The 25,664-nt window shown below is 37.2% G+C and overlaps 1 protein-coding gene and 1 pseudogene across 1 annotated transcript in view; both read right to left on the minus strand.

The window, feature by feature from the left end:
• Positions 1–25,664, minus strand: part of MDGA2 (MAM domain containing glycosylphosphatidylinositol anchor 2) — a 919,168-nt gene that overhangs the window by 124,935 nt on the left and 768,569 nt on the right. Inside the window, exon 9 of the mRNA XM_055537535.1 lies at positions 12,603–12,872. Coding sequence (XP_055393510.1) covers positions 12,603–12,872 — 270 coding nt within the window. The remainder of the gene's footprint in view (positions 1–12,602; positions 12,873–25,664) is intronic.
• LOC129620716 (14-3-3 protein epsilon-like) overlaps positions 21,668–25,664 on the minus strand; it is a 30,253-nt pseudogene continuing 26,256 nt past the window's right edge.

Raw genomic sequence — 25,664 nt, forward strand, 5'->3', positions numbered from 1 at the left:
TACAGCTACTCACCTCTCCTGTTGTAGCATGAATGGAGTCACAGACAATATATAAGCAAATGAATAGAGCTATGTTCCAGTTAACCTTTATCTATAAAAACAGTTGTCAGGTCCCCAGCTGTAATATTCTGACCATTTCTTGTGCAGCTGTTTATTAAGGAAATTACAAAAACAAAAAACCAAACACAGTCTTTTATCTTTACCTACCTATTTACCGGATCTGAACATCATTCCATTTTTACCCAGCTTTATTGAGGTATAATTGGTATATAAAACAACTGCACATAATTAACATAATACAATTTGGTAAATTTAGACATAGGTACACCTCATGTTGCTATCAGCACAATCCAGGTAATAAATAAAAGTTTCCTTGTGTTCATGTGTGTGTGTGTGTGTGTGTAGTAGCCCAGAAATAAACTTTACTCATATGTGCTCAACTGGTCTTCATCAAGGGTACCAACAATATACAATGGAGAAAGCACAGTCTTTTGAAAAAATGATGTTGAAAAAACCAGATATCTGCATTCAAGAATGATATTAGACCCTTGTCAAAATTAATGAAATTGGATCCTTGCCTTTCTTTCAGTACACATAAAATTTAACTCATAATAAATTTAAGATTTGAACATAAGATCTGAAAACATAAAACTCACAGAAAAAAACACAGGAAAAAATCTTAAATGAGAAATAAAGAATCTTCTTTATTTCTCTGTGCTATCCTGGTTTCCACTGATAACTTTTCCTTTTAGTGTGAAGAATATACTTTGGCATATTTTGTGGTGCAGTTTTATTGACTACTAATTCTCTAGCTTTTATTTTACAGAAAAAATTATTTAACTATTTTCAAAGCATGTTTTCACTGGAAAAAAAATTATGAACTGACAGTATTTCAAAGAGGTTTAAAGGTTTAAATTGTTGTTTCATTGTCCTCTAGCCAACATTGTTTCTAACAAGAAGGCAACTATTATGCATATATTCAAAATGTCAGTTTTATTCTGGCTGCTTTGAAATTTTTCTGTCTTTGGTTTTCTGCAATTGGATTATGATGTGCTTAGAAGTGATTTTATTTACATTTTTTTCTTGCTTTGTGTTCCACAATATACTTGAAATCTATGGGCTTGAAAAAAATTTTTTTTTGGTCCCACTCTCAATCTCTTATAGAACTTCAATTGCAATGATCTCAGACCATGTTTTATTATCTCCCATGTCCTTAGGTCTCTTTTCTTTAGTCTTCAATCATTTTTCTATCTATAAGATTGTCTCAGCTCATTTAATTTGCCTTCAATTTCACTGACCCTTCTATCTTTTCCAATATGTTGTTTATTCCATCTATGTACATTTTTGCATTTCTATTTTAGTTAAAGAATTTGCATTTGTTTTGTTTTTAGAGGACTTTTTCCCTCTGCTGAAATTTCTTATCCACTTGCTCATAAATGCTGTATTTATCTTTAAACCTTTGAACATATTTTCCTTTAATACTTAGATATTATTGTAATAGCTAGGTTTTGATATATGCATCTGGGCTAGCTCAGGGTTAGTTTTTAAAGACCACTGTTATTCTTGACTATGGACAATATTTTCCTATTTTCTTTGCATGTCAGATAACTTTTATTATTTATTAAGCAATTTTAGTAATTATTACCACATTATTCCTCTGTAATATATGCTATATAATGCAGATAACTGGACTATGCCCGTTACTTCTGAAAAATTTCAATGTTTATTCTAGTAAGTAAATCACTTACCTGCTGACCACCTTACACTTTGTATTCTGCCTTTTTATATTTTATTTGGATGAGATGTACATAGAATGTAAAGTATTGCTCATCTATATTGGTGGAACTCTACTTCCAAATTCTACTTCCTTATGAATCTTATCAGGGCTTGGAGTTTGTCTTTGTTCAGGAGTATCTAGAATAAGCCTTTATTCTTAAGCATGGTCCTTATTCCTAAGGCTTAATCATTCTGATATCTCAGCAGGACGTTGGGAATTTTAAGAAAGTATATCCTCTTTCATGAGCTGAAAAAATCTAGCTTTCTCCAGCACTTCTTGAACTCTACGTCACTTCATGGCAAATGATGGGGAAACAATGAGAACAGTGAAAGGCTTTATTTTGGGGGGCTCCCAAATCACTGCAGATGGTGACTGCAGCCATGAAATTAAGAGACACTTGCTCCTTGGAAGAATAACTATGACTAACCTATACAGCATATTAAAAAGCAGAGATGTTACTTTGTGGACAAAGGTCTGTCTAATCAAATTTATGGTTTTTCCTGTAGTCATGTATGGATGTGAGAGTTGGACTATAAAGAAAGCTGAGCATCGAACAATTGATGCTTTTGAACTATGGTGTTGGAGAAAACTCTTGAGAGTCTCGTGGGTGCAAGGAGATCAAACTAGTCAATCCTAAAAGAAATCAATCCTGAATATTTATTGGAAAGACTGATGCTGAAGCTGAAACTCCAATACTTTGGCAACCTGATGCAAAGAGCTGACTCATTAGAAAAGACCCTGATGCTGGGAAGGATTGAAGGCAAGAGGAGAAGGGGATGATAGAGGATGAGATGGTTGGATTGCATCACCGACTCAATGAACATGAATTTGAGCAAGCTCTGGGAGTTGGTGATGGACAGGGAATCTTGGAATGCTGCAGTCCATGGGGTGGCAAAGAGTCAGACATGACTGAGTGACTGAACTGAACTGATCACTTTTCTGCCCTGAAGCTGAAATAGCAGAGTGTGCTAAGCCTCAAAGGTTTCACTTTATCTGTGCAGCCCAATCCTCAGGAAAGGACTAGAATGAAATCAACAGTAATTCCTATGACCTTTTCTTTAATCAGCATTTTCTTCTCTGGTGTATAAAATAATGTATAAGTTAGAGAGAAAAGTGAAAGTGAAGTCGCTCAGTCGTGTCTGACCCACAGACTGTTGCCTACCAGGTTCCTCTGTCCATGGGATTTTCCAGGCAACAATACTGGAAATGGGGTGCCATTTCCTTCTCCAGGAGATCTTCCCAACCCAGGGATTGAACCCAGGCCTCCCACATTGTAGGCAGACACTTTACCATTTGAGCCACCTGGGAAGTTAGATTCAATATTAAAGTAAAGAGTTTGGTAAAATGTTTGCTAAATGATAGTATTAATTTCCTTAACTAATATTTACATTTTTATTTCTACCTTTTCAGAGTTATCATGGACTCACCTATATTTTGGGGCTTCTCCAGTAGCTCAGTGGTAAAAAAATGTGCCCTGCAATGCAGGAGACTTGGGATTGATCCCTGTGTTAGGAAGATCTCCTGGAGGAGGGCATGGCAACCCACTCCAGTACTCTTGCCTGGAGAATTCCAAGCACAGAGGAGCCTGGTGGGCCACAGTCCATAGGGTCGCATAGAGTGGACATGGCTACCACAATTAAGCAGTGGCAGGACCTACATTTGATCTGGCTTAATTATCCAAAAATTCAACTCCTTTAGAGTCACTAATAAAACAGTCACTGAAGTGTGTCAAAAAGAACTTGATTTGCAGTCAGAAGATACATATTTTATTTTTGGTTTCCTTAACCTCTATTAGCTTACCCATCATAGAAAGGTGATACCACTTCTACACACATAGCAGAATTGTCTGAATAAAAAGAATATTAGTGGAATCAGTTTATACAACGTAGAATACATTGAGTTGTTACCACATATAATGAATTTTCTGCTCTCCAGTTTTCACACAATTGTAATTCATAAGGCTGACAGAAACACTGGGATCCATTAGACTATCTGTTATCATTATAAGTAAATTCTAATAAATTTAACACAATTCTAGCCCCCCAAATATTTGATTTGACATTGATGTTTTTTGCTTCTAGAGTTATCACAGGGAATTTTATTATATACTTTTGCATCAGTTCATTTGCTCTTACTTCTGGTAGTTCTAATGATTTTCCCATAGTGTTGTGCTGTTCATGTTTAGACTTAACAAACATGTATTCAGCTTAATAGTGCAAACATATGCATTGCAAGAAAATAAAATATATTTTCTATCTCATTACTATACAACTCAGTCTGACTTTAGAAAACAAGAATAAAACATTTTGATTTGGAGTCAAATGTGATTTGTTGTTTCATCCTTTTCATTCTTTAGAACTAAATAATGCTAAAATAATCCAGCACCTGTCTTAGGCACATTACAGTTCTCATTCATTCTGGATTTCTTTACTTTCAGAGTGATAGTATGTACTTCCTTTCAAAGAAATGTCTCACTCTTGCTTTATTTGTTCTTTAGGATCTATTTAATTTTTTATTTGTCTGATCTGCTGGTGCTGAATATGGAGAAAAGAGTAATCCCAAAATGTCAATCTGAATATTGTAATATATCAATTGAAAATTAGAGGATGAATAATCCCACTATATATACTTCTAAATTAGAGGTGAAAGCAACAGTCACAAGCAAATTTTTGTTGGTAAAACCCTGTTTGCCATGTCTATTGACAAGGGAATAAACTATGAGAGATTTCTTTAAATATTGCCATAGATAAAGCAGTTGGATACATAGGTTGTGTTTAGAGTATTCCTAGCAGCCGGAAAAGTTGATATTATGTGACAGACTGAACCTAAGGGGACTCCAGTGATTTCCACTTCTGCTTTTCATATCTTTGTATATAATTCGCTCCTTTTGAGTATGGCAAATAATTGTGATGGGATGTTCCTTTGGTAATTACGTTACGTTATATAAGATTCTGGGGCTCCCCAGGTGGTTTAGTGGTAAAGAGTTCACCTGCCAATGCAAGAGATACAGGAGAAGTGGGTTCGATCCCTGGACCCCTAGGTCAGGAAGATCCCCTAGAGGAGGAACTGACAACCCACTACTGTATTCTTATCTGGAAAATCCCATGGACAGAGAAACCTGGCAGGTTATAGTCCATAGAGTCGCAAACAGCTGTGCTCTACATGACTGAGCACGTAGGAACACATTTAAGATTCCATCTTAACAGACTAGAGCTAGAGATTCTTCTTCACAGCTTGATAAATGAAGCAGCCATGCTGGAAAAGCCCGCATGACAAAGAATTACAGGTGACCTCTAGGACCTGCAGAAATCTTCTAATACATAAGAGTGGTCTTCACTCAACAACCAGCAAAATCCTAGGGTCTTCTACCATGCAACCTTTAGAACGTTAAATCTTTTACTAACCTTAATAAGTCTGGAAGTGATTCAACTTCTTACATGAGTTGAGCCAACAGATATGAAAATTTCACAAACATTCCGATTGCAGTCTTGTGAGATCCAGAAGACAGGATCTAGCTAAGTCATGCCTGTTCTCCTGATCCACAGAAATTTTGAGATATAAATGTATGCTGTTTAAAGATGTTAAATTTGCACTAATTGGTTGAACTGTAATAAGTAACTAACACGGTATCCTCAATTACATTGTTTACCAGTAAAAACTCTGTTGTTCACTTGCTTAGTCATGTCCAACTCTTTGTGACCCTGTGGACTGCAGCACACCAGACCTCTCTGTCCTTCACCATCTCCCAGAGCTTAAAAACTCTCAAGAATCTGTATTAAACCAATTAAAAAAATATTCTAAATCTGAATGACCATGCCCCTGAGAGATGATTCTGATGATCAATGATGGTGTTAAGTATTACAGAGATAAAACCAGAGATCCTAAAGTTTCCTTGTCAAGCTCAATTTTATTTCATGAAACAGTTTCAATAAAGGCAAATTAAAATATATATATATATATATATATATATATATATATATATATATATCTCATGTATATGTGTGTGTTACCTAATCTTCCTAGAATAAAATTATACCCACAGTTTTTATAGCAGTTATCACACTATGATTAAGTTGCCTCCAATGAGTGAAGAAGAACTAAAGAGCCTCTTGATGAAAGTGAAAGAGGAAAGTGAAAAAGTTGGCTTAAAGCTCAACATTCAGAAAACTAAGATCATGGCATCCAGTCCCATCACTTCATGGCAAAATAGAACAGTGGAAACAGTGGCTGACTTTATTTTTCTGACCAACCTAGACAGCATATTAAAAAGCAGAGAAATTACTTTGCCAACAAAGATCCATCTAGTCAAGGCTATGGTTTTTCCAGTGGTCATGTATGGATTTGAGAGTTGGACTATAAAGAAAGCTGAGCGACGAAGAATTGATGCTTTTGAACGGTGGTGTTGGAGAAGACTCTTGAGAGTCCCTTGGACTGCAAGGAGATCCAACCAGTCCATCCTAAAGGAGATCAGTCCTGGGTGTTCATTGGAAGGGCTGATATTGAAGCTGGAACTCCAGTCCTTTGGCCATCTAATGCAAAGAGCTGACTCATTGGAAAAGACCCTGATGCTGGGGAAGATTGAGGGCAGGAGGATAAGGGGACGACAGAGGATGAGATGATTGGATGGAATCACCAAATCAATGGACATGGGTTTGGGTGGACTCCGGGAGTTGGTGATGGACAGAGAGGCCCAGCGTGCTGTGGTTCATGGGTTGCAAAGAGTCAGACACGACTGAGCTACTGAACTGAACTGAACTGAATGAGATGCAATGGAGAAGAAAATGGCAATCCATTCCAGTATTCTTGCTTGGAGAATCCCATGCACAGAGGAGCCTCGTGGGCTACAGTCAATGGGTCACAAAGAGTCAGACACGACTGAGCAACTGAACAATGAGATGTAAGCAGAAAAGATAAATATAATAATAATAATAAAAAAAAAACACTACTTGGTGGCATCATTAAAAAGAGGGGGAAAAAAAGAAGGAATATGCTGAGATGTAGAACCATATTCTACATGCTAGAAGATGCTAGTAGAAGATGTAGCTACTTAAGTAGCTGTTAAAGCTATGAGATATGCCATCTACGGATGATGGTCAAGTAGAAAGATGGAAGGAACCTGGACCCCTGAGGACTTTGTGGGACAGAGCTACTACATTAGTTTCTGAAATAATACTTCAAGGTTTTAACCTGAATGAAATAATTTTCTATTCTATTTAAATCATGGTTTCATTGTTCAGTCCCTAAGTCTGACTCTTTGTGACCTCAAGGACTGAGCACACCAGCCTCCTCTGTCCTTTACTATCTCCTGGAGTTTGCTCAAATTCATGTCCATTCGGTTGGTGATGCCATACTCGGAGTTTTACAGATACTTTCAGATACTCAATAAATATTAACATATATAGTTTATTTGTAAATTGTAAAATAATATATTATTACAGCCTACATTTCTGTATCTGGCTGAAGAGCAAAGGTCAATATAATCCTTGTCAAGGTACAAACAAAAGTCATCACAAATCTAGTAGAGGAATACACAAAGAGCTAGTATTTTAGAATAGAGTATCATGTGAACAAAGGACAGAGTCCTGAAATTCTGTAACTTAAGAGATGGCAGCAGAATCTAGTTTGACTGGAGTTTAAAGTAATTGATAGCATTGAAGGAGAAATGATAAACTTTTTTTAGGATATTAATGAATGGTTTAAAGATCCATGAAAATGAGTTTGCATTTCACCTATAAGCCGCAAACATTTATCACTAAGAGTAAGATCTATTTCCTGGAAAAATAAAGGCCAGTAGTATAGAAAATAGATTGAAAGAGATAAAGATTAAAAATTCAGCTAGCAGTTAAAATATATATAGAGGACATAATATCTTAGATAAGAGAATATAAGGCTAACAGGAGCAATAGGGTTAAAAAGAAAATGGTGGCTGCAGAGTACTGTGCAAATATAAAAATGACAAGACTCAGAAATATACATGCTAGGGGAAAGATTTTGAGAAGAGGATATTTATTGTTTTACTTCTGGTGTAATCTAGTACCTGACAGTCAGTAGGTACATAGTAAATAACTTAAATATTTGTCAGATTGCAAAGAAAATCAGTAGCAAAGGGACAATAATGGTTGTTTCATGCTGAATTATAATTTGTAGTTATGCAATAAAAAATTTTAATAGTATACATAATGTTACCTGTTGAAAGAGACACCACTGTTTTATTATTTTTCATTTAATAGAATTTAAAACTGTCTTCATTGATTGAATCTTATATGATTCACAAGTTTCTGCATATGTAACTGTGTATATATACCCTCTGGAAGTTATAAAGACATTCTGTTTTTGCTCCTGGGCTATAATTGACAACCATGTTATTCTGCTTTTACTTTAATTGACTTAAAATATAGTTTAATAAGTACCCATGTATATACTGTCACATGAGAGCTTCCACATTTTATTCAAGTAACTAATTAAAAGAAGTAAACAGAAAAATTCGATTCCTTTCCTTGTCCAATCTGCTTTTAAGTCTTAATTTACTAACATCCATAAAATTTCAACAGATACATATTGTCAGAAACAAATTTGTTGAAGGAAAGAAATATGCTTATGGGATAGTTTAGAACTACCATCTCAATCACTAAATAATTTAAAAGACATAAGTAATTTAAAATTTTATTAATCAACTGTTGTCATTATTGTTTAGTTACTAAGTTATGTCTGACTTTTTGCAAACCCATGAACTCTAGCCTCTCTGTCTCCTTTATTCATGGGATGTCCCAGGCAAGAATACTGGAGTGGGTTGCTATGCATTTTAATTCAGATAGCCTATTTTTTCATATTCAAGGAAGTCATAGTGCATCTTCATTAAACCTGGGCATTTCAACAGAATCTGCCAACAGATTCTCTCTCCTCTGTTATCCTGTGTAATCAAGCTGCTGCAGACATCTTATCTTCACTTTATTATATAATGGGCATAACATTTCAATCTTGAAGCATCCCTTAGGGGTCTTTACCAATGTAGAGCTTAAACCAACATCAGTGACAGATGCAGGGGGTGATGCAACCTCCCAAGGTGCTTTTCCTCCCAGGCTTTAGCAGTTATAGCCTTGTTTCAGTTAGCTCTTTAGGAGGTAAAAGCAACCACTGTTTATAACTTTTCTGAGCTGTGAGAAGTTGCTATGCCTATTGTGCAGGGGTTTAGCCTGAGTAGGGTATCAGAGTTGAGGATATCTGGCAAAGCAGTTCTATTTAACTTGAAACATTTTAAAGAAAGGAGTTTATCGAAACACTGGTTTAACTGCATCCCTGCCTCTGTACTCACATTGCCTTCTCCTCTCTCAAAATTCCCTCTGCCTTATGTATAAGGTACACATTATTGCATTTAAGGCCAACATCAACCATCCAGGAAAAGCTGCTTGTGTCAAAATCCTTAAATTAATCATGCATTACCGTGTAAAATGATATTCACAGGTTTTAGGGACTAGGACATAGATTTACCTTCTTGAGGGGCACTATTTGGGCTTCCTAGCTGGCACTAGTGGTAAAGAACCCGCCTGGCAATGCAGGAGACATAAGAGACACAGGTTCGATTCCTGGGTCAGGAAGATCCCATGGAGGAAGGCATGGTAACCCATTGTAGTATTCTTGCCTGGAGAATCCCACAGATAGAGGAGCCAGGTGGGCTACAGTCCATTGGTCACAAAGAGTCTGATACAATTGAAGCAACTGAGCACACACACGGGACACTATTCAGGCCACTGCATATTTTCACCTTGAACTATCCTTTTATCCTCATTGTTTCCTAATAAAGAAATGATATTCAGTAAGAGTCCTTCCATCTAATCATTCATCTTGGCCATCTGTTTCATCATCCCAGATTTCCTGGTTTTCTTTTCTGGATCAAGCTGTGTGCCAGGATCTAACCTAGCATGTTATTCACTCATATCTATAATATAATGAATGTGCCTACATATTTTGGAGTATTTAAAAACATTTTTTCCAAATGTTAATTTGGAGCATTTGGACCTGTGAGAAAGTGAAATCCATGCTCCAGTGGAGTGACATGCTGAATAGTACAGAACTATTTATTAATATAAAAATACTTATGTCTATGTATTTATACATATGTACTTAGAATTTCACATAAAAAGTGGATTTATTCTAATAAATTAAAATTCCACATTTATTTTTAGAACTTGTAAAAATTCTTTAATAGAAAAATATGATAAAATGGTGATTGCATTATTGCTATAGATCACAAAGGCTTAAACCACAGAAACAAACAAATAAACACCAGGCTTAACTTCACTATAACAATACTAGAAAATAAAATAAATGAACTACACAGTACTTCGTAATATTATAGTTAATATTTCCTAACATAGATGGTGGATTACAAGCTAGGCTGGTCATTGTTCCTAAAATACCTTGCTCACTTTCTTGTTTTCCTTTCTAGGGAAATATTCTCACACCCTGCCTGACTTCTCAGTAAACAAAACCCTCCTCTTCTACCACTGAACACTGACACATATCACATACTCATGATATATATGAAGACAACAGGCCCAAACTTTTGAGCTTTCCCAGGAGCTAAAATAAATATAGACATGCGGCTGCCATTGCCTTTGTGTTCAGCTTTATACATTTTGATGTACAGTCAGACCAAATCCACTTTCAGGTGACTACCTGATATTCACGACAAGCAAGTGGAAGTGTGTTCTTAAATTTGGTAAAATAGTTTTAACGATGAAATTTTAAATGTTTCTTAGTTAATTTGGGCCTCAAGGAAGGAAAGAGAATTGTCTTCAATGACCAGTTTTTTGGGTAAAGGACACATGCATAATGAATATATGCAGCCTTGCATATATTATATTTCCTAGTTCTCTTCTGCATAGCTTCAAAAAGTTTTGAATTGTGGGGAATTGCTACTAATTCTATATTATATACTAATTCATAGTATTGCTAATTATGCTATGTTTTAGTAGAAAAAGTAAAAGGCCTTTCAAAGTTTCTTCCAGATGTCTGATTCTATGGATACATTAATTTCTTTATATATTTTCTGGAATTATACTGTATTTGGGATTCAATAATTTCCTTTTCTCTTCTTCAAAACTTTGTTAGATTTTATGTGGAGATCTTGAAAAAAATGAAGCTGACCCAAAGACTGAAAAATGCACACTGGAAACAAATTAATGCCTGGGGTTATTTTCTTTCCCTCCATGGGGCAATCCACAACAGGTTTATCCCTTTCTGCAGCTATTGAAATCTACTTACCGCACCCCATGAATCTGGGATGGGAGAATGGAGCTAGTGTTTCTTCCAGTCTCAGCTTGTCTTCTAGCTCAAGAAATAGGATTTGGATCATATAATAAAGAACAAATGAAAATCTCACAGAGGAGCATAATCTAATATAGTCCAAGTTAGAAAACAGTGTCACCAAAGAAAAGCAGAATGTGTATAAAGCTGAAAGAATTGGAGAAAAGAGTTTAGTTAATTTTATGGGGTATTTTTATTTTGGAGGGATAATGAAAGAAAGTAAAGTACTCCATTTGTACCAATATGTGAAAAATAATTGCTTTTGAAAGATTCTTATTTCTTTGGAATTAATATATATATATATATATATATAAATAAGGAATGAAAGTATATCATGCCATTTAAATTACCCCTAGAGTAATACATTACATTCTCTTACCCTTTTAAATATTCCTAGGGATAAAAATTAGATCATCATGTAAGTATCAGTCCTAGGGATTTTTTAATTTTAACAGTCCACTTGAAGAATTATAGTAGAAAAGCCTTAAGTTCAACTGAATGTTAATAAAAGAGATTGCAAAACCAAGAGGTGGTAAGATCCAGTGGAGAGGATGTCTTCATATTCTTTGGTTAGTCAATTATATTTTACCTATTAATACCTAATATCCTATTTCAGGAAGTTAAATGTCCCAAGGCAATCCATATTAGAGAATTCTCTTATGAGTGAGAACTTATTAATAAGAATTTATATTACCAATGAACAAGATTTAATTAAGTTTGAAACATTTTAATCATAATTTTTGTGATTGGTTTATAGATAACATATAATATCCAGTTTCTTCTTTTAGTAGCATAAACACTATAACTGTTACAACAAACTTTATCTAGGACAAAATAATAATGAAAAGGAGTATATTCTTTTAAGATATGCCTAAACCCTAGCTCAAAAATAAGAGATTTAGATTACAAAAATAATTTAAATAAATATATGTAATTTAACACAGATTTACTATCTCTTTAAATACAGTAAAATATAATGACATCAAAAGTGGTAATTTTCTCAATTCATTATATACCAAATACAACTATATTGATTTCCCTTTGAATATCTGTGATCCTATTGTAAGCCAATGACAAAATGTACATTCACCACACACTGAGTTAATAAATAAACAAGAAAAAGAAAGCACTCTTAAAACCAGCACAGATAATGGATTGCAAGAGCTTTTAGACTTGCAGAAAAAATATGTGTTAATATTTGCAATTTGATCTAAAAAAAAAAAAGCTGGTTAAGATTTGTCACTTTATTACTGTGATACTCAAAATAACCAACCTCATCACCAAATCTATTCAAATTCACATAAGCTTCTGTTCAATTTTATAGGCACATAAACTATCTTAACTACTAAAATAGACTTGCCTTGAAAATAAATGAGTAGACACTCTAAATAGAACAGGCAAGCTGTTCATAATATGCTCTGTGGATTTGCAAAATGCTTTCATTCTTACACTGTCAAGAGCCTAAGCTCCTATGATCTAAAAAAAAAAAAAGAAAAAAGAAAAATATTCAGCACCTTACCTGTAACAAGAAAGCTGCATCTCCCTGCTCCAGCTTCATTTATGATGCTACAATTATAAACCCCATAGTTTTCATTGGAAAGACTCTTCACTGGGTATTCTGTGTATTCTTGAGAGTCAAACTGACCCGTCCGCAATAATTTGTTGCCCAAGCGCCATTCATAGGTCAGCACCCGTATTGGATAGGCTCTTAGGACCCTGCAGCTCATAGTGACACTTCGGTCTTGTCCTTGCCGTATTTCCAGAAATGCTGGTTCCACAGCAGGAGGATCTGTAGAAAGAGATATTATAACAGATAAAACGGGTGATCTGCAATAAGCCAGTGGCTACTCTTACTGTGAGAAGCTATTTTCAAGAATATATCTAGCCAAAGGAAAGGGCTATTATCAGATAGGTGGAGAACATACTTAGGTTAGGAGATTTTGGCTTGGGTGAAAGTGAAAGTGAAGTCGCTCAGTCATGTCTGACTCTTTGCGACCCCATGGACTGTAGCCTACCACGCTCCTCCGTCCATGGGATTTTCCAGGCGAGAGTACTGGAGTGGGTTGCCATTTCCTTCTCCAGGGCCTGGGTAGGGAAACATAATTCCTGGGAGTGGGCAGTGAATAGGATTAATTGCCTTAAAATAGCATTTGCAGGTGCGTGTGTCTGTGCTTAGTCTCTCAGTCATGTCTGACTCTTTGTGACATCATGGACTGTCATCTTCCAGGATCCTCTGTTCACGGGATTTTCCCAGCAAGAATACTGCAACAGGTTGCCATGTCCTCCTTCAGGGGATCTTCCAGATCCAGGTATTGAACCAAGTTCTCCTGTATCTCCTGCACTGGCAGGCAGGTTCTTTACCACTGAGAGACCTGGGAAGCCTCAGGTGAATCTAGAAGAGCTTTTTTTTTTTTTTTTTTTCTTTCTAGCTGCTTCCCAGAAAAAACTGTCATCTGTGTGTTTGGTTTATAGTGTGTTGTGCTTAGTCACTCGGTCATGTCTGACTCTTTGCAACCCCATGGACTATAGCCCACCAGGCTCCTCTTTCCATGGAATTCTCCAGGAAAGAATACTAGAGTGAGTTGCGATTCCCTTCTCCAGGGGATCTTACTGACCCAGTGACTGAACCCAGATCTCCTGCATTTCAAGTAGATTCTCTACTGTCTGAGTCACCAGGGAAGCTCTGGTTTATACTGTTAGCAACCAAATGATTTTCTAGGTATAAAAACAGAGTATCCACACTAGCATGAAATTCTGCAGCAGATGAAGCCATTAGTTCATGTAAGCAAATTCTAATTATCCCATATGAATCTCAGTCCTTAGGATTCTGGATACCAAGTATTTAATAATATGGGTAACACAAGTATATAAATTTATTTTCTAAATTATTTGGTCAGAAAAAATGTGACAGCAATTTATAATATTCATGTGTAAGCTTTAAGCAAACAGAAAATTATACTACAAGTGGATATGGATTTCAACCCACTGCAATGGTTCATTTATTTGGCTTAATTGGGAATTTTTTTCCTGTACAATTAGAACTTGCTACATTAGGTACCTAATCTTTTTGTTTTTGATGGGAAGATTTCCAAAAGGCGTGACACACTTCTCTCATCATTTAGGTTAGGCAAAATATAGGCCTTTACTTAATGATGACTCCCAATGGTCATAATAAATAGTATTTATTTTCTGGGATCTAATGACATCATTCATTTAATCAAGGAAATCAGGTACAACCAATCAGGGTTTTCTGCAGTCAGGACTGCTCCATGCAACACAACCATATCCTTGACGAGATGTGTATGACACCCTCCTGAGTTGCGCAGTATCAATGCTGGACAGCTCTACCCGGAAAACCCTTCCTTGAAGGTGCTAACAGGTTTTAGGACTATCACACCAAATGTGCCATTTGATATTCTTTACGTGTTATTCCATCTACTTTTTATAGCTTTGCTCTCCTTTCTCACAACCAGTCTACTGACTGACCCTTCTTGCTTCTTTCAATAAATATGTTTAAGCTACCACATCAATTTTAATTTTATTAATAAGTTTAACTTTTGAGTCTTATATAAATGCTAAGAACAGAAAAAATGAACAAGAAAAAATCCTCTCTGCATGTAGTTTACAACTTAATACAATAGATAAAGATTTAAATAGCTAATTTAAAAATTGGAAGGAAAAAATATTCTATGGTAGAAAGTGAAGAAGTGAATAATACCATAAGGACTGATCAGGCAAGGAATGTGATACTTGAACAGTATCTCTCAGGATATGTAGGAAATTGTCATGTGGGTAAACAACAGGAAAGGACATTTCAGGTAAGAGGATAAGTAGGTACAAAGGTAGGGAGGAGACAGGGAGCAGGGAGTGTTCAGGGAAGTATAAGTTATAATAGTATAACTAGTGTACAAAAGGTGCATGAGAGTTTGGGAGGAAATAAAAATTAAAAAAAAAAAAGCAGAGATTGTCAAGGATCCTTGAACATCATGTTACAGAGTTTGAATTTTATCCTTGGTATTTAAGGCCTTTAAAAAGTTTTAAATGAAAGCTTTATATGAGTAAACCAATCTTTTAGAAAAAATAGTGTGCAGATAGGAGGAGTGTGAACCTCAAAGAGAAGAAACTCGAAGACTTGAACTAAAGCAGTATCATGGGACCATAAATGATGCTTTAGACAATGATGGGGATGAGATGAAGATGGGGGAAAAAGGAAAGGTATTTTGGAACTTGATAGACATATTAGATTTGTGCACGTATTAGTCACACAGTAGGGATACCTAATAGGCAGTTCAGTTCAGTTTAGTTGCTGACTCATGTCCGACTCTTTGCGACCCCATGAACTGCAGCACGCCAGGCTTCCCTGTCCATCACCAACTCCCAGAGTCCACCCAAATCCACGTCCATCGAGTCGGTGATGCCATCCAACCATCTCATCCTCTGTCGTCCCCTTCTCCTCCTGCACTCCATCTTTCCCAGCATCAGGGTCTTTTCAAATGAGTCGGCGCTTTGCATTAGGTGGCCAAAGGATTGCAGTTTCAGCTTCAAGATCAGTCCTTCAAATGAACACCCAGAACTGATCTCCTTTAGGATGGACTGGTTGAATCTCCTTGCAGTCCAAGGGAATCTCAAGAGTCTTCTCCAACACCACACTTCAAAAGCATCAATTCTTCGGAGCTCAGCTTTCTTTATAGTACAACTCACACATCCATATATGACCCCTGAAAAACCATAGCCTTGACTAGATGGACCTTTGTTGACAAAGTAGTATCTGTGCTTTTTAATATGCTGTCTAGGTTGGTCATAACCCTCCTTCCAAGGAGTAAGCGTCTTTTAATTTCATGGCTGCAGTCACCATCTGCAGTGATTTTGGAGCCCCCAAAAATAAAGTCTGACACTGTTTCCACTGTTTCCCCATCTAATTCCCATGAAGTGATGGGACCGGATGCCATGATATTAGTTTTCTGAATGTTGAGCTTTAAGGCAACTCTTTCATTCTCCTCTTTCACTTTTTTTTTTTTAAATTTTATTTTATTTTTAAACTTTACATAATTGTATTAGTTTTGCCAAATATCAAAATGAATCCGCCACAGGTATACATGTGTTCCCCATCCTGAACCCTCCTCCCTCCTCCCTCCCCATTCCATCCCTCTGGGTCGTCCCAGTGCACCAGCCCCAAGCATCCAGTATCTTGCATTGAACCTGGACTGGCTGATGTATAGAACAGTCTTATGGACTCTGTGAGAGAGGGAGAGGGTGGGAAGATTCAGGAGAATGGCATTGAAACATGTAAAATATCATGTATGAAACGAGTTGCCAGTCCTCTTTCACTTTCATCAAGAGGCTCTTTAGTTATTCTTCACTTTCTGCCATAAGGGTGGTGTCAACTGCATAAATGAGGTTATTGATATTTCTCCTGGCAGTCTTGATTCCAGCTTGTGCTTCATCCAGCCCAGCATTTCTCATGATATACTCTACATATAAGTTAAATAAGCAGGGTGACAATATACAGCCTTGACATACTCCTTTTCCTATTTGGAACCAGTCTGTTGTTCCATGTCCAGTTCTAACCATTGCTTCCTGACCTGCATACAGGTTTCTCAAGAGGCAGGTCAGGTGGTCTGGTATTCACATCTCTTTCAGAATTTTCCACAGTTTATTGTGATCCACACAGTCAAAGGCTTTGGCATAGTCAATAAAGCAGAAATAGATGTTTTTCTGGAACTCTCTTGCTTTTTTGATGATCCAGCGAATGTTGGCAATTTGATCTCTGGTTCCTCTGCCTTTTCTAAAACCAACTTGAATGTCTGGAAGTTCACGGTTCACATATTGCTGAAGCCTGGCTTGAAGAATTTTAAGCATTACTTTGCTAGTGTGTGAGATGAGTGCAATTGTGCAGTAGTTTGAGCATTCCTTGGCATTGCCTTTCTTTGGAGTTAGAATGAAAACTGACCTTTTCCAGTCCTGTGGCCACTGCTGAGTTTTCCAAAGTTGCTGGTGTATTGCGTGCAGCCCTTTCACAGCATCGTCTTTCAGAATTTGAAATAGCTCAACTGGAATTCCATTATCTCTACTAGCTTTATTCATAGCGATGCTTCCTAAGGCCCACTTGACTTCACATTTCAGGATGTCTGGCTCTAGGTGAGTGATCACACCATGGTGATTATCTGGGTGGTGAAGATCTTTTTTGTACAGTTCTTCTGTTTATTCTTCCCACCTCTTCTTAATATCTTCTGCTTCTGTTAGGTCCATACCATTTCTGTCCTTTATAGAGCCCGTCTTTGCATGAAATGTTCCCTTGGTATCTCTAATTTTCTCGAAGAGATCTCTAGTCTTTCCCATTCTATTGTTTTCCTCTCTTTCTTTGCATTGATAGGCAAGTGCTTATTTATTTTCAAACATATGTGTGCTCAGTTGCTCAGCCATGTCTGACTTTGTGTGACCCCAATGGACTCTAACCAGCCAGGCTCCTCTGTCCATGGGGGTCTTTGGGCAAGAATACTGGAGTGGTTTGCCATTTTCTCCTTCAGGGAATCTTTCAGACCCAGAGACTGAACCCATTTCGCTTGTCTCCTGCCTTGGCAGGTGGGTTCTTTACCACTAGCACCACCTGGGAAGCCCCCCTTTACGAACATATACTTATGTTTTATTTTCTCCCTGTTTTTGTGCTTAAATGAATTGTATTAAGAGAAAAAAATTCGTATGTTTTCAAATTTCTGAAATTTGCTAAAAATGTTTTATTGTCAAGTATATTTTTAATTATTGTCCTGTGCGTGCTTGCAAAGGAGGAGTAGTCTGTTGTTTGGAATGTGATGAGAATCTATTGGGTTAAGTCTGATAACAATTCTATCCATATCACTTGTACAGTTGTTACATTTTCTGTGGGTTTTTTTTTTCCCCCCACCCATTTATTCTGCTTGGATTAATTTAGAAGTGTCAAACACTTCTAAACGGATGTAGCTTTTAAAATTTTTCTTCTTGTAACTCTGTTTCCTTTTTGCTTTACATATTTGATGCTATTACAAATGATGCTACATACAAATTTACAAATGATGCTACATACAAGTTTATAAATATTCTACATACAAATTTAAAACTGCTTTTTGTTATTGATTATTTGAAGCATTTATCATTGTGAAATATAATCTTTTATCTTTATTAATATCTTACCATTTAAAACTCTGTCTTCTATTTATATAAAGTTACTTTGGCATTCATTCAGTTGATATTTACATATTATGTTTTCCCCATCCATTTATACTTTGGTTCAGTTCAGGTCAGTTCAGTAACAGTCATGTCCGACTCTTTGCAGCCCCATGGACTGCAGCATGCCAGGCCTCCCTGTCTATCACCAACTCCCAGAGTTTACCCAAACTCACGTCCATTGATTGGTGATGCCATCCAATCATCTCATCCTCTATTGTCCCTTTCCTCTCCCATATTCAAAACTTTCTCAACATAAGGGGCTTTTCAAATGAGTCAGTTCTTTGCAGCAAGTGGCCAAAGTATTGAAGTTTCAGCTTCAACATCAGTCTGTCCTATGAACACTTGGGACTGATCACCTTCAGGATGGACTGGTTGAATCTCCTTGCAGTCCAAGGGACTCTCAAGAGTCTTCTCCAACACCACAGTTCAGAAGCATCAATTCTTTGGCACTCAGCTTTATTTATAGTCCAACTCTCACATCCATACATGACCACTGGAAAAACCATAGCCTTGACTAGACAGACATTTGTTGGCAAAGTAATGTCTCTGCTTTTTAATATGCTATCTAAGTTGGTCATAACTTTCATTCCAAGGAGTAAGCGTCTTTTAATTTCATGGCTGTGGTCACCATCTGCAGTGATTTTGGAGCCCAGAAAAATAAAGTCTGACACTGTTTCCACTGTTTCCCCATCTATTTCCCATGAAGTGATGGGACTGGATGCCATGATCTTAGTTTCTGAATGTTGAACTTTAAGCCACCTCTTTCACTCTCCTCTTTCACTTTCATCAAGAGGCTCTTTAGTTCTTCTTCACTTTCTGCCATAAGGGTGGTGTCATCTGCATATCTGAGGTTATTGATATTTTTCCCAGCAATCTTGATTCCAGCTTTTGCTTCATCCATCCCAGTGTTTCTCATGATGTACTCTGAATATAAGTTAAATAAACAGGGTGACACATACAGCCTTGACATACTCCTTTTCCTATTTGAAACCAGTCTGTTGTTCCATGTCCAGTTCTAACTGTTGCTTCCTGACCTGCATACAGGTTTCTCAAGGGGCAGGTCAGGTGGTCTGGTATGCCCATCTCTTTCAGAATTTTCCACAGTTTATTGTGATCCACACAGTCAAAGTCTTTTGGCATCATCCATAAAGCAGATAGATGTTTTTCTGGAACTCTCTTGCTTTTTTGATGATCCAGAAGATGTTGGCAATTTGATCTCTGTTTCCTCTGCCTTTTGTAAAACCAGCTTGAACATCTGGAAGTTCATGGTTCACGTATTGTTGAAGCCTGGCTTGAAGAATTTTGAGCATTACTTTACTAGCATGTGAGATGAGTGCAATTGTGCAGTAGTTTGAGCATTCATTGACATTGCCTTTCTTTGGGGTTGGAATGAAAACTGACCTTTTTCAGTCCTGTGGCCACTGCTGAGTTTTTCAAAGTTGCTGGCATATTGAGAGCAACCCCTTCACAGCATCATCTTTCAGGATTTGAAATGGCTCAACTGGAATTCCATCAACTCCACTAGCTTTGTTCATAATGATGCTTCCGAGGGCCCACCTGACTTCACATTCCAGGATGTCTGGCTCTAGGTGAGTGATTGCACCATCGTGATTATCTGGGTGGTGAAGATCTTTTTTTATAGTTCTTGTGTGTATTCTTTCCACCTTTTCTTAACATCTTCTGCTTCTGTTAGGTCCATACCATTTCTGTCCTTTATCAAGCTCATTTTTGCATGAAATGTTCCTTTTGTATCTCTAATTTTCTTAAAGAGATCTCTAGTCTTTTCTATTCTATTGTTTTCCTCTATTTCTTTGCACTGATCACTGAGGAAGGCTTTCTTATGTCTCCTTGCTTTTCTTTGGAACTCTGTATTCAAATGGGTATATCTTTCCTTTTCTCCATTGCTTTTGGCTCCTCTTCTTTTTACAGCTACTTGTAACGCCTCCTCAGACAGCCATTTTGTTTTTTTTTTTGCATTTTTTTTTCCCTGAAGATGGTCTTGATTTCTGTCTCCTGTAGAATCTCATGAACTTCCTATCCATAGTTCATCAGGCACTCTGTCTATCAGATCTGGTCCCTTAAAACTATTTTGCACTTTCAGTAACCTTATATTTTACAAGGACCTCTTATATTTTTATATTTATTTATTGTATGTTTAGAGTAGAGATTTTATCTTAGAAGGATAAAGGTTGGAGTTGCGATAATGTTTGGCATTTAAATTCAGGTTTGTTTTAAATTTAATGTTAATCCATGCTGTGTATCAGTAAGAACAATACAAATTCTGTAGTTGTGGCTCCAGTCAGACATATATCTAGTAGTACAAATTCCCTACAAGTTACGCATATTGAACAAGAGGTTGAGTTAGCAAAGGAGGAGGGGTAGTGCTGGATTAAGAGGGTAGGAGAAGAAAGAAAGAACTGAACATGGATGCAGGCTTTTTCATACTACCTCTAATGATAACTTGCTTTGAAGGGAGAGTAAAATTAGGCAAGGATGAGCAGGCATGGATTGTTGACTTGTTACTAGAACCATACTTTTTAGCAATATTTCAGCAGAGTTTGAAACCCTTTTTTATAGCAAAACCATTACAACAATCCCCCAAACAACCTTTAATCACCTCCAGCTAACATCCAATTAATTTTAAACACTGGCATAAAGTTCTACTTGAATAATCAGAAAAAGTGAAAATGATACCACACACATCTCTTCAGTGTGATTTACCTGTCTCTGGAGAAGGCAATGGCACCCCATTCCAGTACTCTTGCCTGGAAAATCCCATGGATGGAGGAGCCTGGAAGGCTGCAGTCCATGGGGTCGCTGAGGGTCAGACACGACTGAGTGACTTCACTTTCACTTTTCACTTTCATGCATTGGAGAAGGAAATGGCAACCCACTCCAGTGTTCTTGCCTGGAGAACCCCAGGGACGGGGAAGCCTGGAGGGCTGCCGTCTATGGGGTCGCACAGAGTCGTACACGACTGAAGTGACTTAGCAGTAGCAGCAGTAACAGCAGTACATGCTTGCATCACCTGAAAGTCTAATGGTTTTCAAATGTAACTTTCACTTCTAATGGCTCTGTTGCCATATCTGGCAGGAGACAATATAGTAATGCTGAAAAGGCCCTTATGCAGTCTTGTTAGTGTTTTAAAGAACCTAATGCTTGGGACCAGTGAAATCCACAGAAATTCACTCTTGCCTGTAAGAACTTACGAAAATCGTTTAAAAACAACAACAAACCAAATAAGGCAGGAGCCTAAATTCTGAGACTGAAGGTAAAAAGTCAGATTTTGTGGTTCTCAGTGACCATTGGTGGATTTCCTAGAAGGGTGGGATGGGGAGTGTGGAGTGTTCAGAGGTGATTTCTCTTGTTGCCTTTTATGTCTCACAGATTTTCATCTTACACATCCTGCAGCACTTCTTTATTCTGCTCTTCACCATCACCCTGATGTCTGAAGTCCACAGTGCCAGATTATTACATAATACTGCTACTGCTACTGCTAAGTCGCTTCAGTCGTGTCTGACTCTGTGCGACCCCATAGACGGCAGCCCACCAGGCTCCCCCATCCCTGGGACCCTCCAGGCAAGAACACTGGAGTGGGTTACCATTTCCTTCTCCAATGCATGAAAGTGAAAAGTGAAAGTGAAGTCACTCAGTTGTGTCCGACTTCGCAACCCCATGCACTGCAGCCTACCAGGCTCCTCCGTCCATGGGATTTTCCAGGCAAGAGTACTGGAGTGGGGTGTCATCAGCTTCTCCGTATTTAATAATAATTGCATGGTAAATGTAATTTTTATAGTTTTATTAACTCAACATATCCAGTTCTGCAACTGCGCCATCAAAAGCTGCTTTTGCCAACCTGCAGGCATGGTTTGTGGGAATTAAGAATTTCATAGTAGAATACAGAGAAACTGAGAGCAAGACCTAAGCAACTGGGATGTGTCGGTGGAAGTTCTGTTACTGCAATATCACTAGGAGCTTTAAAGCCACTAAGTTGTTCTCCGTAGCCTCCTTCTTCTCATTTCCAGAGGCAAATTCAGCCAGATACCTGTGGTAGTCCCCTTTCATTTTATAATAGGAAATCTTGGACTTGCCAGTGTTACCTGCTGGAATGAGGGGTTTGTTCAGTACATCCAGAATGTCACAACAGATTAGTTTAGCCCCAATCATTTGCCAATATTCCCTAATCATTTTGAGTTTGCCTTCACCTCCCTCATTTTCTTCTTTCTGTTCAGTGCTGCTGATTATTCTCCAGGAAGCTCTCTTAGCTCCAGTAGCATTTTCACATGCAACAGATGAGAGATTTCTTTATTCAACTGTCAAGTCCACATCCAATCCTGCTTTTTTCTTCATGGATTCCACCGTTTCGTCCTATTGCTCAGCTGGCTGGGCCAGCTCCTCCTGGTACACCAGATCCTCCCATCACCCATAACAGCAGTGGGTCAGGCAGGCTTTGCATGATGGACGGAAGTGTAGGGTGATAGCGTCTGGGACTTTCAGTCTCTCACTTGACGTCCAGGAAGCAAAAATCAAGCACTTCTTTTAAACAGCACACAGTTATATTCTTTTTTTTTTTTTTTTCAAAAAAGTCTGATAATATTTTTATTTTACCCAGAACACTTCGCTTTATTCATTTAGTATATTGACATATTTGGGTATAAGTGTTCCTTTTCATTTCATAATTTCTCTTTTTTGTGTTTCCTTTCTTTGTCTTTTTCATATTAATGGACTATATCATTATTGTAACCCTTTTCCAGATATTCATTGGGACTTTAACAGTTTCTATTATTTTGTTGATTGTCTTAGAGCATGCAACATACATATTTAAGTTATCTAAAAATATCAATTAATATCTTTACCATCCTCTTAAAATAAGAATCTTAGAACATATTGCTCCTTTAAATCCGTATGTTACGTAAATACGTAAATCTGACGTATGTTACTGAGTCTTGATTTTACAACTATTGAATATTATCATAACCTTAAACTTGTACTATTTTTTAAATTACCCATATATATGCTAGCTTATAGTAAGATAAGTTAAGTGAAAGTCGCTCAGTCTGTCCAACTCTTTGCGACCCCATGGACTATACAGTCCATGGAATTCTCCAGGCCAGAATATTGCAGTGGGTAGCCTTTCCCTTCTCCAGGGGATCTTCCCAACCCAAGGATCGAACCTAGGTCTCCTAAATGCAGGTAGATTCTTTACCAGCTGAGCCACAAGGGAAGCCCAGGAATACTTGAGTGGGTAGCCCATCCGTTCTCCAGGGGATATTCCTGGCCCAGGAATCCGACTGGGGTCTTCTGCACTACAGGCTGATTCTTTACCAACTGAGCTATCAGGGAAGCCTTATTTGCACTTAATTCCTTCTTTCATTATAGACCTTCCAAATCTATGATCACTTTCCTTTCGCCTACAGTATATCATATAGAATTATCTTTAGTGAACTTTCTGATCTTTATTTTCTAAAAATTTATTTTTAATTTCATTCTTAAAAGACATTTTCCTTGTATATAGGATTACATGTTGGCAGTTATTTTTTTTTTTTTCAGCACATCAGGATATAATTCCACTCTCTTCAGAAGGCCATTATTGCTGTAGAGAAGTAAGCTCAATGTCTCACACTTTGAAATGAATGAAATGAAGTGAAATGAATGCCTTTCTCTTCTTCCAGCTACTTTCAAAATCTTTTTTGTTTTTGAGGTTCTACAGCTTCAGTAAAATGTTTCTAGGTTTAGGCTCCTTTCTATGTTTAGTTTGGATATATTGGGCTTCTTAAATCTCTTGATTTATGTTTGATGTCTTTCATCTAGGAAAGTTTTGGAAAATTCTCATCATAAACTCTTCAAATAACCCCTGTATGTTTTTCTTTTTACTCTCACTTGAAGATCATTTTTATTCTGTCTTCCATGTCTCTCAATCTCTATTCCAAATATTCCATTTGAGGTTTCTGCATTGCATTATGAATAAATTCTCTGAGCTAATTCATTCACTAATTTTTTTTTCAGCTCTGCTTAATTGGCTAAACTCATCCATCATGTTATTACATCAGTTATTAGTTATTAATAACTAATTATCAATTTTCATTTATAGATGTTATGTGTAGTTCTTTGGTATACTTTTATACCAATGTTTTAGTACATTTTCATTACCTGCAAAGGTAGTAAGACTTGCCTTTTATTTCTTTAAACAAAGTAATTGTTTTAAACTGTCTGATATTTCTAATTACAGTGTTGAGACAGATTTTCTCTTAACTTTCTCTCAGGGCACCTTGTTTCTGTGTATTCTTTGTTAATTTTAACTCTGTGCTACTCATTGTCCTTTAAAATTATTTATGAGAATATTTCATGCCAAAGATGATGGCTTCATCCTCTAGAGATCCATGTCCACAGGCAGCTCTTAGCATCAATATCTCATTGTTGTTCAGTGACTAAGTTGTGTGACACTCTTTGTGACCATATGGACCGCAACATGTCAGGCTCCTCTGTCTTCCACTATCCCCCAGAGTTTGCTCCAATTCATGTCCATTGATTTGGAGTTGCTAGCTGACTATCTCATCCTCTGCCACTCCCTTCTCCTTTTGCCTTCAATCTTTTCCAGCATCAGGGTCTTTTCCAATGAGTCAGCTCTTCCCATTAAGTGGCTAAAATATTGGAGCATCAGCTTCAGTATCAGTTGTTCGAATGAATATTTAGGGTTAGTTTCCTTTAGGTTGACTGATTTGACTTCCTTACTATACAAGCAATTCTCAGAAGTCTTCTCCAGCACCACGATTTCAAAGTATTAAATTTTTGGCCCTCATCCTTACTGGTCCAACTCTCACATCCATACATGACTACTGGAAAAACCATAGTTTTGACAGTGCGAACCTTTGTCAGCAAAGTGATGTCTCTGCTTTTTAATACACCATCTATGTTTGTCATAGCTTTCCTTTCAAGGTGCAAGTGTCTTAAAAGCCATTTCATGGCTGCTGTCATCATCTGCAGTGATTTTGGAGCCCAAGAAAATAAAATCTGTCACTGCTTCCATTTTTTCCTCTTTTATTTGCCATGTAGTGATGGAACCAGATGCCATAATCTTACTTTTTTAATGTTGAATTTGAAGACATCTTTTTCATTCTCCTCTTTCATCCTCATCACGAGGCTCGTTAGTTCCTCTTCACTTTCTGCATTAGAGTGGTATCTTCTGTATGTCTGATGTTGTTGATATTTTTCCCAGTAATCTTGATTCCAGTTTGTGATTCATCCAGCCTGGTACTTCACATGGTGTACTCTGCATATAAGTTAAATAAGCAGGGTGACAATATACAGCCTTGTCATACTCCATTCTCAATTTTGAACCAGTCTGTTGTTCCATGTTAAGTTCTAACTGTTGCTTCTT

The sequence above is a fragment of the Bubalus kerabau genome, chromosome 10 (assembly GCF_029407905.1).
Source record: "Bubalus kerabau isolate K-KA32 ecotype Philippines breed swamp buffalo chromosome 10, PCC_UOA_SB_1v2, whole genome shotgun sequence".
In the NCBI taxonomy this organism is placed as follows: domain Eukaryota; kingdom Metazoa; phylum Chordata; class Mammalia; order Artiodactyla; family Bovidae; genus Bubalus; species Bubalus kerabau.